General features: G+C 42.7%; 1 protein-coding gene across 1 annotated transcript in view; it reads left to right on the top strand.

The window, feature by feature from the left end:
- Window positions 1–1,519: 1,519 nt before the first annotated feature.
- Window positions 1,520–15,232, top strand: part of si:dkey-183c6.7 (urea transporter 2) — a 38,652-nt gene continuing 24,939 nt past the window's right edge. Inside the window, exons 1-5 of the mRNA XM_067401885.1 lie at window positions 1,520–1,634; window positions 2,351–2,540; window positions 4,728–4,856; window positions 4,964–5,156; window positions 8,738–8,885. Of these exons, the coding sequence (XP_067257986.1) occupies window positions 1,520–1,634; window positions 2,351–2,540; window positions 4,728–4,856; window positions 4,964–5,156; window positions 8,738–8,885 (775 nt within the window). The remainder of the gene's footprint in view (window positions 1,635–2,350; window positions 2,541–4,727; window positions 4,857–4,963; window positions 5,157–8,737; window positions 8,886–15,232) is intronic.

Consider the following 15,232-nt stretch of genomic DNA (forward strand, 5'->3'; position numbering starts at 1 on the left):
GTGCTGTGTGTACATTAATGAGGAAAAAAATGAACTTAAATGATTTTAGCAAATGGCTGCAATATAACAAAGAGTGAAAAATGTAAGGGGGTCTGAATACTTTCCGTACCCATCGTATTAAATACAAAATCCTCCTACTCACTCTTAAATCACTGCACATCCTCCCCGGTAACTCTGTGAACTGCTCCTCCCTTACAATTCCATTCTTCTGATTCTGGCCTTCTCAGTATCCCTTGGTATCGCCTCGCTTCAATCAGATCATTCAGTGTTGATGCACCAAAATTATGTATTTCTCTCCACCAAATCACTCCGCTGTGTCAATAATATCTCTGAATTTAAATCACTACACAAAACCCTTCTGTTCTCTGAATGTTATCAGTTGTAAGTTATTTCTTACTTCTCTGTTGTTTTTTGTATGTTTTCTGTTGCATTTTGTGTCCTGTTTTTCATTGTGCTTTATTCTAATTTGTCACTTTGCTGTTGATTGTCATTTCTGTTTATTGCTTTATTGTTATTCCTTCCTAGTGCAACTGTAACTGTAATGTAAAGGTGCTATATAAATAAAACTTATTATTATTCATAATTAGCAATGTGAGTTCCATATCTATCTATCTATCTATCTATCTATCTATCTATCTATCTATCTATCTATCTATCTATCTATCTATCTATCTATCTATCTATCTATCTATCTGTCTGTCTGTCTGTCTGTCTGTCTGTCAAACTCCGCCTACCTCTGGATCTCCAAACAGGTTTACATAATTTGTGGACAGACTTACTTAGACTACAAATTGCTTTCTCACTGACCCCTTTTACATTGAGAGTAAATCTCTTTTTGTTCAGGCAACACTCTTTTATTATGTAACAGACATGCCCAAACACTGAACTGTGGGTCGCTCTTACAGCAATGACTGCTGATTACATAATGCAACTATAATTCGGTTCTTTTTCTTTTTAATGTCTATTCATTTTTAAAGAGGGGCTATATTGTATATTACATCATTCGTTTTTCGTTGTCTATTTCAAAAGGATGCCTATAAATGAGCTTAAGGTTTTAACAGATAAAAATAAAAAAGGATAAATTGATTTGATTTGATTTGAATTAAAGTAAAAAAAATAACAAATGCTGTACACAGATATGTTCTTTCACATGGTAATTGCTCACAAATTCACTGCTTTACAGAAAAAAATCGAAGAACAAATGCTGATAAGGAAAACACAAGGGTAACAGAAATGTGAATGATTGAGGAAGACAAAAGATGCTACAGATGAACTTTGCCCAGCCAGGGCAAATGTGTTACACTACATGAGTTAAAAAAGATATAATATTAACCTTTACATGTCAAGGGAGACCAGAAGAAGTAAATGAGAGAACAGAATCCACAATGTCTAGAAGAAAAAGATTGGGGAGAGGGTGAGAAAAAGGGGCGAGGACAGTGGAAGTAAGGTAGTGGAAGTGCGATTAGACAGAGAGTTCAGTCTGAAATTCCCTAGTGGCTGCATGGATTCAACTGGCAACATGTGGATTTTGGAAAAAAACACACCACAGCAGCCTGGAGGACTAAAACAGCGTGTCATCAGTGCCGTGCTCTACTGCACTGGAGAAATGAAACAATTACACACTCACATGAAGGGTAAGAGACCTCCATCCTACAGTACACAACATTCATCTCATACTAATATAATTACCAGTACTTTTAAATGTAAAATGAGGATTTTGTATTAGAACGGACTATTAATTTTTCAAGAAAACATATATTATACCTTCTTCTCCCTCAAGAAAGTTTTCATGAATCAGAGGGTTTTTCATGCATAGATATATTAAATAATAGCTCACTCAAAAAAAAAAAAAAAAATTCATGCATTCATTCAAGTCATTTTACACATGTCTTTTGAAATGGTTATGACTTTCATTCTTCTGTGGAATAAAAAAGGATCTAACCAATGAAAGTATGAAAGTGAATGGGGACCACAGCTGTCAAGTAAGACCAATTTTCAGTGAATAACAAAATTTCAGACAAACATTTCACATGAAGCTATTATATATCATCAGAAGATGTGGAATATACTGCATGAATTGTCTACTTTTATGAGGCTTTAAAGATGCTTTTGTGGTGCTTTTTTTGTGGCGCATCCACATTCTTTGTGAAGAGAGCAGCAATATCTTCTACATATTGAAATTGACAGATATTCTGCTAAACATCTTTTATATTCCACATAAAAAATAAAATATAACATAGGTATGAAACAACATGAGTATCAATCTATGATGACAGAATGTTTTTTTTCAACTCTACGTATTGTATCTCTCTCCTTTTCTTTCCGTCTTTTCCTACATTCTCTCTCCCAGATAAATTCTTCCTGCTGCAGTTCTCTGAGTGGTGTTTACGTGGGATCTCACGGGTGATTCTGCTAAACAACCCCCTGAGTGGAGCTCTGATTATAGCTGCATTACTGCTGGAGAGCCCCTGGCAGGCTCTGCTGGGGATGCTCGGCCTTTTGGCCTCCACCCTCACAGCTATAATCCTGGGACAGGACTGGTGAGGAATTACACACACACACATGCACAAAAGCATACGCATAGACCAAAATATGCACAAATACATGCATACTCGGGCAGCCAAGCATGAACAAAACACAAAGGATATGCTTATAGCAAAAAAAACTAAAACAAATTAAAAAATATATTTTGTTATATATATTATGCACAACAGAAAGCATAAAAGCACAAGCAATTACAAGAATAAACAGATTCACACCTACAAAAACAAACCTCAGAGGAGCAAACTGCTTTTACAGCTGCAGTCTAGATGAGTGATGTTTTGACAACATTCTGTTGTCAACTAATTTTTACAAATAGGTATAACAAAAGAATTACAATTCTTGAAGTCTGTCTTCACACACACTTTTGATGTTATTAATTCGCTAAAACAAACTGGCTTATATTTGTGCGGGAATCGGACTTCACTGTTCGCAATGTTTGTTACTGGTTAAAGGATTGGTCCACTTTTAAATAAACTTTTCCTGATAATTTACTCACCCCCATGTCATCCAAGATGTCCATGTCTTTCTTTCTTCAGTCGAAAAGAAATTAAAGTTTTTGATGAAAACATTCCAGGATTTTTCTCCTTATAGTGGACTTCAATGGGCACCAAACAGTTGAAGGTCATAATTAGTTTCACTGCAGCTTCAAATTGTTCAACACGATCCCAGATGAGAAATACGGGTCTTATCTAGTGAAACCATCGCTCATTTTCTGAAAAAAAATTAAAATTATATAAGTTTTAACCTTAAATGCTCATCTTGAACTAGCTCTCTTCTTCTTCTCCTCTATTAGAATTTCAGCAGTGTAGATGCTGCTAAGCGTAATACTGCCCTCCACAGGCCAAAGTTTGAACTAATTGTTATATACTATTGAACTAGCATATTGCATATAAAAATTAGTTCAAACTTTGACCTGTGGAGGGCAGTAATATGCTTAGCAGTGTCTACACTGCTGGAATTCTAATAGAATAAATTTTTTTCAGAAAATGAGCGATGGTTTCACTAGATAAGACCCTTATTTCTCATCTGGGATAGTTTTGAACAATTTGAAACTGCAGTGAAACTAATTTTGACCTTCCACTGTTTGGTGCCCATTGAAGTCCACTATAAGGAGAATAATCCTGGAATGTTTTCATCAAAAACTTTAATTTCTTTTCGACTGAAGAAAGAAAGACATGGACATCTTGGATGAGTTTATTTAAAACTGGACTAATCCTTCAACTAAACAGAATCAGCCATAAGAGATATTCGCTCAGGAATCAGAATGCTCTCCCGCTCTCTGTATACTGTATGTCACATGATTCACTAAATACAACAGGTGTTGTGCTGAATTTCGACTCCTTGCCAAATTATTTCCCACTTTGTTGAAGTTGATACCTGATTGCCTAATCCTAACCCCACACCTAATCCTAAAATAAGAGTCATGCGTTCTTAAATCGGACTTTAAATGGCCACGCTGTTTGTTACTGATAAACTAAAAAAAATGGCTCTCAAGAGTAAATTGTGCAGGAATGGGATTTCATTGAACGCACAGTTTGTTGTTGATCAACTAAAAAGAAATGAAGCTCTAGCGCAAGTTCTGCCAGGAAGACTCAAATGTTACGTCACTTATTAAATCAGATCTAACCAATCATTATCTAACACTTGGCGTATAAAAGATTGGTACTTACACTTCTGAGTTCGCAGATGCTGACGCAAACTTTCACCTCCATCCTCCCCACCACCACCAGGAAGGTCCCTGTCCACACCCCCCCCGGGGTTGGCTACGCCCCTGCCTTCAGCTTCAGGCAGGAAATGCAAAGTCTTCAACCCTCAGGACGTGAGCTATGGACGGGGCCTACGCCAAAGATCATTAACCTTATATATTCTGCTTGCTGTTTTGTAATAAATATCAGTGTTACGTTATCTTGCCTCCCGAGTCTTTCTGGTAGAACTGGCTCATAAGAGTCATTCCGGTGGGAATCGGACTTCACAGGTCACTGTACTGTACAGTATGTTATTGAGTCACTAAATAGAGCTGGCTTATAAGAGTCATTTGTGCAGGAATCAGGCATCACTTTGTCATGCACACAGAAAACAAACATGCTGCATCTAATAATGCTCCTAGCACATTTTATCTAAGCACAGAAGCATATGCTGATTCCAATCTCACATGTGATCCTAACCTGTGTGTATGTCTGCAGGGAGGAGGTTTCCAGTGGCCTTCATGGTTTTAATGGAATGCTAGTGGCTCTGCTGATGGGCGTCTTCAGCTCTGCTGGAGATTGGTACTGGTTGCTTTTGCTGCCTGTGTGTCTTGGTGGAGCTACAACGTAAGAGCAAATTAATTGATACCAAATAGATTGTTCTGTCTTTTTCTGTCACATTCACAAAAAGTAGCTGATGTAACGCAAACAACCCTTTTTCTCTCCTCTCTTAGAACTTTTATTTTCAGTAGTTTGGCTCCAGTTCTGGAACGCTGGGATTTGCCAGTTAGCGTCTTTCCTTTTAACACAGTCATTGTGCTGTATTTGGCCTGTACTGGCACTTCTAACCCCTATTTCCCAAACTATTCTGCCCAGCCACCAGGGGCACCAGAGAGCACCAACCACACCCAACTCCATGTTCCACAGGTGAGAGAATGAAACAGAATGGAAGCATAAAATGATGAAGATGACAGAGAACATAGGACAGCGTGATGTGAAAAGGCAAAAGCAAATTATTTGCCATTCATGCTTCTAAAATATCTTATTGATTAGGTTTTATTGTATTCTACCTATCATTCCCTGTAGCTCTGTCTTTTTTATTAAACGTTTTCCTGTTTTGCCTCTTAAAGGGTTAATTCACCCAAAAATGAAAAATCTGTCATTAATTACTCACCCTCATGTCGTTCCACACCCCTAAGACTTTCGTTCACCCTCAGAACACAAATGAAGATCTTTTTGATAAAATCTGAGAGTTTTCTGTCCCTCCATAATCAGCCATGCAACTACCACTTTGACGCTACAAGAAGTTCATAAAGAGATAAAACTAATCCATATGAACTGAATGATTTAGTGCAAATTTTATGAAGAGACTTGATTGCTTTACATGATGAACAGATTGAATTTAGGCTTTTATTCACATATAAACATTTATCAGTGAACATAAACATAAGCTCAACCAAACCTGACGCACGAGAACAAACCTCTTGTATGCGTAAAGCAAACAAGTTGATGAATGTTTATATGTGAATAAATTAAGTTAAATCTGTAAACCGATCAAGTCTTCAGAAAATTTGGGCTAAAATTGGGCTACATTTTTTTACAGTCATTTTACAGTCTCTTTATCAACTTTTTGAAGCATCAAAGTGGTAGTTGCATAGCTGTCAGTGGAGGGACAGAAAGCTCACAGATTTTATCAAAAAGATCTTAATTTGTGTTCCAAAGATGAACGAAAGTCTTACAGGTTTGGGATGACATGATTGCGAGTAATTAATGACAGAATTTTCATTTTTGGGTGAACTAACATTTTAAACCTCCTTCCTCCATCTATCTTCATCATCCTAACATTTTGCATCTCTCCTATATGTGTGTGTGTGTGTTTAGATGTTTTATGTCATGATGATGATGATCGTATTTATTGCATTACTCTGGTCTGTTGCATGGCATTAGGTTGCATCCGCTCTCTCTGGCACACTATAGCAACTGACTATTATGGACTGTTTATAGCTTTTATATGCTTTTATCAAATCTCCATGGAGACAGCTTGATTCACTAATGACAGGTGCATGGGGCTGAAAGAAATAATGGAGAATAATTTTTATATTTATTTTGTATCTCTTTTTTATCTCTGACTTTCATAAATATTGAATGTGGAAAAGAGTTAAAAGCCCATTAAAATAGGCTTTTAAAATTAGCTTATATTATTTTCAGCCAGAGTCTGCAAATGACTCATGCGCAATATTATGACAGGAATAATATGGGAGATAAAATATTCAGATTCTTTTTTAACTTACAAAAGTTGACAAAACAATCTTTTGACAGGGATACACATTTAAGATAATTAAGATAATGGCTACACTCTAAAAAATGCTGGGTTAAAAACAACCCAAGTTGGGTTGAAAATGGACAAACCCAGCAATTGGGTTGTTTTAACCCAACGGTAGGGTTAAATGTTTGCCCAACCTGCTGGGTAGTTTTATTTAACTCAACTATTGTTTAAAAATGACTGTATTGCTTAATTAAAATTAACCCAAAGTATGTTGGAAATTAACATTAATAAACTATTAAACTATTAAATTTATATTAATAAAATATTAAAGCTTATTAATAAACATTCCCCTTTTGTCTATTATTGTTGTCTCTAATTGCATCTGGTTTTTAATTTCCCAACTATTTTGGGTTCATTTTAAGCTAGCCATATAGCAATTTTTAAACAATAGTTGGTTTAAATAAAACTACCCAGCAGGTTGGGCAAACATTTAACCCAACCGCTGGGTTAAAACCCCAGCATTTTTTAGAGTGTATAAAAATAGATGTCCTCAGTTTTGTTTTGTTTTTTAATAGGAAATACCATATTGAAAGAAAAATATTTTATAGGGTCTTTAAGATAAGGAAAGTTATATTGTATAAAATATACACTACCATTCAAAAGCTTGGGGTCAGTAAGATTATTTTTAAAGAAATAAATACTGTTATTAATGAAGGAGGCATTAAATTGATCAAAAGTAACATTTATAATGCTACAAAAAATTATATTTCAAATAAATGCTCTTCTCTGAAATGCTCTGAATTTTCTATTCATCAAAGAATCCTGAAAAAAATATATCATGGTTTCCATAAACACATTAAGAAGCAAATGTTTCTTGAGCAGCAATTCAGCAAATTAGAATGATTTTTAAAGGATCATGTGACACTGAAGTAATGGCTGATATCACAGGAATAAATGACATTTTAAAATTTGTAATAATATTTCACGATATTATAGTTTTTACTATATCTTTGAATAAATAAATGAAGCCTTGGTGAGCATATTAGAATCAGAAAGAGCTTTATTGGAATTTGTTTTGGTGACAGAAACTTCTGCAGCGCAAACAGAATGAGAGTGACAAGACACAGATAATAAAAAGAAATAAAAATAGAATAAGTAAATAGGAAATAAAAATTAAACAATAAGTATATGTATGCATAGGTAAAATGGAATATATATATATATATATATATATATATATATATATACGCAGAGGTATGTTGTGTACAAATGCAAGGAAATGTAAATAAGAAATATGGTGTGTTAAATAAATATTTTTATAAATAGTGTTGTGTATTGCACATGTTTATTGCCAAGTGGGGGCATTAACTGTTCATGAGATGGATTGCCTGATGGAAGAAGCTGTTCCTATGCCTGGCCGTTCTGGTGTTCAGTGCTTTGTAGAGCCAACCAGACAGCAAAAGTACGAAGAGGAAGTGTAAGGGGTCCAGAATGATTTTGCCAGCCCTTTTACTCACTCTGGATAAGTACAGCTCTTGGAGAATGGGGAGGGTTGTACAAGTGATTCGCTCAGCAGTCCAGACTATCCGCTGTAATCTTCTAAGGCCACAGCTCTGCACAGTTTAGCTCCAATTCACACCTGCTTGGATGTTTCTAGTAATCCTGAAGACCTTGATTAGAGGGATCAGGCGTGTTTGATTAGGGTTGGAGCAAAACTGTGCAGAGCTGTGGCACTCCAGGAATTGAGTTTGAGATCACTGCTTTAAGGTCTGATTTGGTATAGCTGAGCTGAACCAGACAGTTATAGAAGTGCAGAGGATGGATTCAGTGACTGCAGAGTAGAACTGTATCAGCAGCTTCTGTGGCAGGTTGAACTTCCTCAGCTGGCGAAGGAAGTACAGGCATTTTTGACAATGGAGTCTATGCGGAACTCCCACTTCAGGTCCTGTGAGATGTTATTACAGTGCTGTCCATGATGTTGGGGTGTTTCTCCTGAAGTCCACAATCATCTTCAATGTTTTGAGCATTTTAAGCTTCAGGTTGTTAACTGCGCCAGGCAGCCAGTTCTTTATAAGAGACTTCTTTTAAAAAAAACATTTAAAAATCTTTACGACCCCAAACTTTAAATGTCTAAAATAATAGGTTTTGTGAATATAAATAGTCTTTGTACTCTCAAAGGAGACATCAGTAAGGTAATGTAGAACAGGCCTCATCTGAAGGTATGTTTTGCTGTTCCCATCAGCTCCTGCAGGGGGTGGTACTGGGCGTAGGGCAAATCTTTGCATGTGGGACTCTAGGCCCATCTCTGCTTATCCTGGGTGCTGTTTTCCTCTTTTCACCTGTTCTGGCCATCCATGCCCTCCTGGGATCTGTCATTAGCACCGTGGCAGGTAAGTCAGAAAGAAATAAGAAAACTGGTTATTATTTGGAAGGTCACAAATAATAAAAGAAAATCAAAAGATTCTGCTAGACAGTAATGAGACTGAATGGAGACCAAAGCGAGATCTGATTTTTCAAGATGCCAAAGTCTGCAATCCAAAAATTTTTTCATCAAAATTTACAAGATCACATTATCTGGAAAATGCTATCCACATTCATTTTATAACTGTTTCTGTATGCAAACAATTGCCTCATTGGTTTCCATTTTCATTTCAGAATTGATGCTTATACCTAATTGAGAACGCTTTTGAGCTAGACACCTCTGAGCAATATGAATTCTCTGTCTGTATGATGTTTGAAAGGATTTATGATAGAGATATATCACTGTCAGAAAAAAAGGTACAGTGCTGTCACTGGGGCGGTACCCTAAGGTCCAAAGGTAAAAAGGTACATCTTACTTACCCCTAAATGGTGCATATTTGTACCTTAAAGGTACATGTAACAAGGTTAGTAGATGTTGGAAGAAGGAGGCGGGAACCGGCGAACATTCAACAAAACTTTAATATAAAATAAACAAACAAAACGAAAGTAATGCCGGCAGACCCTCGCGGACGTCTGCCGGCCACACAAACATAATAAAACATAAAATAAAGTCCAGGCCTGGTCCTCTCTCGTCCTCCACGGTAGTCGCTCCTCCTTTTATGCTCCCGGAGCTCCTCCGTGAGGGACTCAAGGCCGGTGCGCCTCCCAGGTGAAGCTCATTAACACTCGCGCCACCGGCCTCGCGCCGTTCCCTCACAGCTCTCGCCCGCCCTGGTCGCCACATACCCCCATCGCCCCTCGCAGGCCGGGGGGTACTCCCGAGACTGCGCTCTACTCCCCCCCGGGGCCTGTCTCGGCGGCCGCAGCACCTGGGGGTAAGGACAGACGAGACGAGAGAAAGGAGACGGAAGCAAGGGGAGCGACAGGACGAGAGAGGGGAGAGAGGAAAAAGAAAAAAAAATTCTTGGTCCGGTTCCCCGACACACTGCCGCTTGGTCCTCAGCCTGCCGAGAGGCTCTTCTTCGCGGTGCCATGCGGTGGCACTGGACGCTCGGTGGACGGCCCGATCCTCGACCGCCTCCTGGCGGCCGGCGATGGCTCCTCCGACTGAGGGCAGCCGGCAGCGAGTCCCCCGTTCCCTGCTCCTCCCCTTTATGGCGGACGGCAGCAGGCTCCGGCCCACGGCGAACGGCGGCGACTCCTCCGCTCCCTCTTGGACGGCAGCCACCCCACCTCGTCCCAGGGGCACGGCCTCGAGCTCTCCGTCCCACCTTTCACAAGGCTCCAGTACCACCGCTTCGGGCAGCCTCTCGCGGTCTTCACTCCCGCGCTGCCCGAACTCCGCAGCACCGCGATCCCCCTCAGCAGCGAGGGCTCTCCGACAGCATGTCCCTCCTTCCTCCCGGGTTTCGGCACCAATGTAACAAGGTTAGTAGATGTGGGAAGAAGGAGGCGGGAACCGGCGAACATTCAACAAAACTTTAATATAAAATAAACAAACAAAACGAAAGTAATGCCGGCAGACCCTCGCGGACGTCTGCCGGCCACACAAACATAATAAAACATAAAATAAAGTCCAGGCCTGGTCCTCTCTCGTCCTCCACGGTAGTCGCTCCTCCTTTTATGCTCCCGGAGCTCCTCCGTGAGGGACTCAAGGCCGGTGCGCCTCCCAGGTGAAGCTCATTAACACTCGCGCCACCGGCCTCGCGCCGTTCCCTCACGGCTCTCGCCCGCCCTGGTCGCCACAGTACATATTAATACCTTTTTACCTTTGTACCTTAGGGTACCACCCCAGTGACAGCACTGTACCTTTTTTCTGACAGCATGAACGGAACAAATCAAACATTTGTGGATAAATCTTGTCTAGGGTTTTGTGCTGAATATTCTGGCGGTGTAGCTGTGATTTACTCAGCTGAAGCAGGCTGCAAACAGATTTCCTCAAACGCCCACTATGGATATGATGATCATTTGCACCTGCTGCTTAATAATTAGCCAGTTTTACTGCTGCGTTTGCCACCTCAAGACCATGAAGGTGTTTTTACCCTGTCAGTCATTCTCTTTTTCTTACACACAGTCTCTCTTTCTTTTTTATATTTCATATACACAGCTGCACAGAGACATATGAGTCATCGCAGACACAAAGACACTACAGTGGGGGGGGTAGACTGTGTATGTGTGTGTGTGTGGTGTAGGTAGAAGAGACTGATGTAAGATACCTCGTTTCCAGCACAGCACCCACTCACTGTTTCATTTCATCCCCTGTGTGATTCACACTCACAAACTTCAAAGCTCTCATGTAATATTCCATAAAGGAGCAGCAGAGAGTTTTTGGTCTTATTGGGGAATCTGCAGTATATCCACGTGTGAGGGTGTAAGACATCTGTCCGTTCTTCTCCATAGTAGTGAGGGGAAAGGAAAAGGAAAAGACCCTTTTAGAAAAGACCCTTTAGAAAGGAAAAAACCCATTTCTGGCTTTGTCCTTGTCTCTTACCTTGTCTGTGTGTCAGCAGAACATTGACATTTAATTCGGAAATGGTTCAGAATGCTACAGGAGACAAAGGAGAGAAAGCAATGCTGGTTTATGGATGGGGCCAGTGCCTCAGGCTGTCAGGGGCCTCTAAAGTCTCAGGCTGCATTTAAATAATGCATGATCATGTGACACTGAAGACTGGAGTAATGGCTATTGATAACTGCTTTTTAAAATATAAATATTAAAAAGTATATTTATAAGAAGTTATTTTAAATTGTAATAATATTTAACAATTATAGTTTTACTGTATTTTTGATCAAATAAATGCATAAGAGACTTATTTCAAAAACATGTTCTTTAGAAAACATTGAATTTCACATTCAGATCTTGTCTTGACAAACTTTGCTTTTCTCAATAAAAAGTACAGTTGAATTTATTTGAATTTCAATTCATTTGAAATGTTCCTCGTTACATTTAGGCCAGATTTTACAGACAGGTCTTAGATTAAGCCAGGATTATGCCTTAATTCAATTAGGGCATTTAGTGGCTTTTATAAATGTGCCTTAGAAAAAAATATTACTGGTGTGGAAAACCGGCATATTTTAAAGGTGCCCTAGAATTAAAAATTGAATTTATATTGGCATAGTTGAATAACGTACTCGGTTACTAACGTAACCTCGGTTCCCTGAGATACGGAACGAGTACTGCGTATGGGGAAAGGTCTCCTTTTTCCCCGTTACTGAAGCCTTTTTCAATAACGCAGTGTAACTGCATCGTCATTGGTTCACTCATAGACAAGTTGTTGAACCAATGACGGCATAGCTGCGCGACCTATGGCGACAGAGCGCGCGAATATTCCCGCTGAAATGGGCGGGGTTTAGGGCTATATAAGCGGGCGTTTCACCATAGGATTTCAGGTCATTCGACTGAAGCGACGACACTAAAGCCGCAGCCTCGTGGCTCGGCATGTAACGCAGTACTCGTTCCGTATCTCAGGGAACCAAGGTTACGTTAGTAACGGAGTACGTTCCCTTTCGATACTTCACTCGTACTGCGTATGGGGAACGAATTCAACCGCGCCGTGCCACGGCAGGGAACGACTGGACTTGTCTTGGGCACCGTGAGGGAACCAGAGGACAAGTGAGAAGGCCGGAGCCGTCGAACCCTCGTTACACTACACAAAGGGAGTTAACTCCCATGCCTAGGTTTCAAAACGACTTTGGAGTCGTTGGGCCCGAACTCAAGGCATGCAGGGCTCATGGAGAGGGCCTGCAAGTCACTAACTCGCTTAACTGATGCTAATGCAAGCAGCAGAGCGGTTTTCAGCGTCAGGGGCCTGAGGTCAGCTGAACGCAGTGGCTCAAAGGGAGGCCCTTTAAGAGCTCTGAGGACCAAAGAGAGGTCCCAGGTGGGAACAGTGAGAGGACGAGGAGGATTTAATCCCCTAGAACCTCTCAAGAAACGCACCACGAGGTTGTTTCGTCCCACTGACTGGCCAGTGATAGGAGCGTGAAACGCTGAAATGGCTGCTACGTAAACTTTAAGCGTTGAAGGGGTGCGACCCAGATTCAAACGCTCCTGAAGAAAAGACAGTATCGGGGATACATCACACTCCACTGGGTCTATGTTGCGTGTAGAACACCAGTCAACAAAGACCGACCATTTCTGGGCGTAGAGGCGTCTTGTGGACGGAGCTCTCGCCTGAGAAATGGTATTCAGCACGTCCCCGGGGAGGTTGGCAGGCTCCCGTCGAGGGACCAGAGGTGCAGAGCCCAGAGTTCTGGCTGGGGATGCCAAATCGTCCAGTTCGCCTGAGAGAGGAGGGCCCGTCTCAGGGGGATCAGCCACGGAGCTTTTGTGGAAAGCCTGAACAGCTCTGAGGACCAAACTTGGCTCCTCCAGAGCGGGGCCACCAGGAGGACTCTGTGCTCGTCTTCCCTGATTCGTCTGATGACCTGTGGGATCAGAGCGATCGGGGTAAAAGCGTAAAGGAGGGTGCTGGGCCAGACATGGGCCAGCGCATCCTCCTCCTTCGAGAAATAAATTGGGCAGTGAGAGTTGCCTTCTGAAGCGAAGAGGTCCACCTCTGCCTTTCTGAAGAACTCCCAGATCATGAGAACTGTCTGGGGGTGGAGCATCCACTCGTCTGAGGGGACATTGCTCCGAGATAGCATGTCTGCTCCCAAGTTTGTTCTCCCGGGTATGTGAGTCGCCCTGAGCGACTGAAACCTCGGTGATGCCCATTCCAGAAGACGCTTCGCCAGAGCGCATAAGCGGCTGGACGAAAGACCGCCCTGGTGATTTATGTATGACACCGCTGTCATGCTGTCCGACTGGACTAAGACGTGGCGCCCTGTCAGGTGTGCCTGGAACGCATGAAGGGCTCGTATCACTGCCAACATCTCGAGGCAGTTGATGTGCAGATGGCATTCCTCGTGAGACCACGAGCCGAAGGCCGGTCTGCCCTCGCAAAGAGCGCCCCAACCTGTGTTGGACGCATCCGTTGAGAGCACCGTCCTTCTGGACACCGCCTTTAGGGGTACTCCTTGGCTGAACCATACAGGGTTCATCCAGGGTTTCAGAGCTGCCAAACAGGCATGATTGACCCTGAGACGCAGGCGGCCGTGCCGCCAGGCGTGAGGAGGGACCCGGAACTTCAACCAGTACTGCAGAGGCCGCATCCGAAGAAGGCCGAGCTGCAGAACCGGGGAGGCGGAAGCCATCAGCCCTAGCATCCTCTGGAAAAACTTCAGAGGGAAATAGGCTCTGTTCCTGACCGATGCCGCGAGCTGCTGAATGGCCAGAGCGCGCTCTGGAGATACTACAGCCGTCATACGGACTGAGTTGAAAACTGCACCCAGGAACGTTATACGCTGGCTGGGGAGCAGTGAGCTCTTGGCAAAGTTGACCCTGAGACCCAGGCACTCCAAGTGGCTGAGTAACACGGATCTGTGATGCTCCAGCTCAGCTCGTGACTGGGCTAGGATGAGCCAGTCGTCGAGGTAATTGAGAACCCGGATTCCCATCTGTCTCAGTGGGGAAAGCGCCGCGTACGAAAGAGCTTTTGGGGTGGTCCGGCTGTGGCGAGACTTTGCCCCATCCTCTTCCTTCCTGAAATATCAGGAGGGCTTAGGAGGCGTCGGGTCCAGCGTAATCTTAGGCCGGGGTCCCTGACGTTGCCTCGGGAAGGAGGAGCGCTTACGATGGCGCTGTTCCTTGGGTGGTGCTGCCTGAGAGGTAGAGGGGGCAGGTTTGTTCTGCTGAGCCGGTGCAGACTTGGGGCGGCTGGAAGCAGACGTGGAGCTAGGGCGTTTAGGCAGGAAGTGTCGCATAGCCTGAGACGACTCTTGTGCTGCAGTAAAACGATCTGTAAAGCCCTCTACTGCTGGCCCGAAGAGACCAGAAGGAGAGACCGGGGCATCCAAAAAGGCCGTCTTGTCCATCTCCTTAATCTCGGTCAGGTTGAGCCACAAATGGCGCTCAAGCACGACCAGGCTGGCCATGGATCGTCCAATAGCCTGAGCTGTGGCTTTTGTGGCACGCAGGGCTAAGTCAGTGGCGCTGCGAAGGTCACAGAAGGCAGGTGCATCGACGCCGGACTCATCCAGAGAACGGAGGAGCTTCGCTTGAAACACCTGGAGAATAGCCATGGCGTGCAGCGCTGAGGCAGCCTGGCCCGCGGACGTATAAGCTCTGCCAGCCAGGGCAGAAGTGGTCCCGCAGGGCTTGGATGGAAGGGCCCTCTTAGTGTTCCAACCCACAGCCGTGGGGGCACAGAGGTGAGCCGCCACCGCTTCGTCCAGGGGCGGTAGATGCTCGTAACCCTTCTCTTCAGAGCCATCCACA

The sequence above is a fragment of the Chanodichthys erythropterus genome, chromosome 11 (assembly GCF_024489055.1).
Source record: "Chanodichthys erythropterus isolate Z2021 chromosome 11, ASM2448905v1, whole genome shotgun sequence".
NCBI lineage: Eukaryota > Metazoa > Chordata > Actinopteri > Cypriniformes > Xenocyprididae > Chanodichthys > Chanodichthys erythropterus.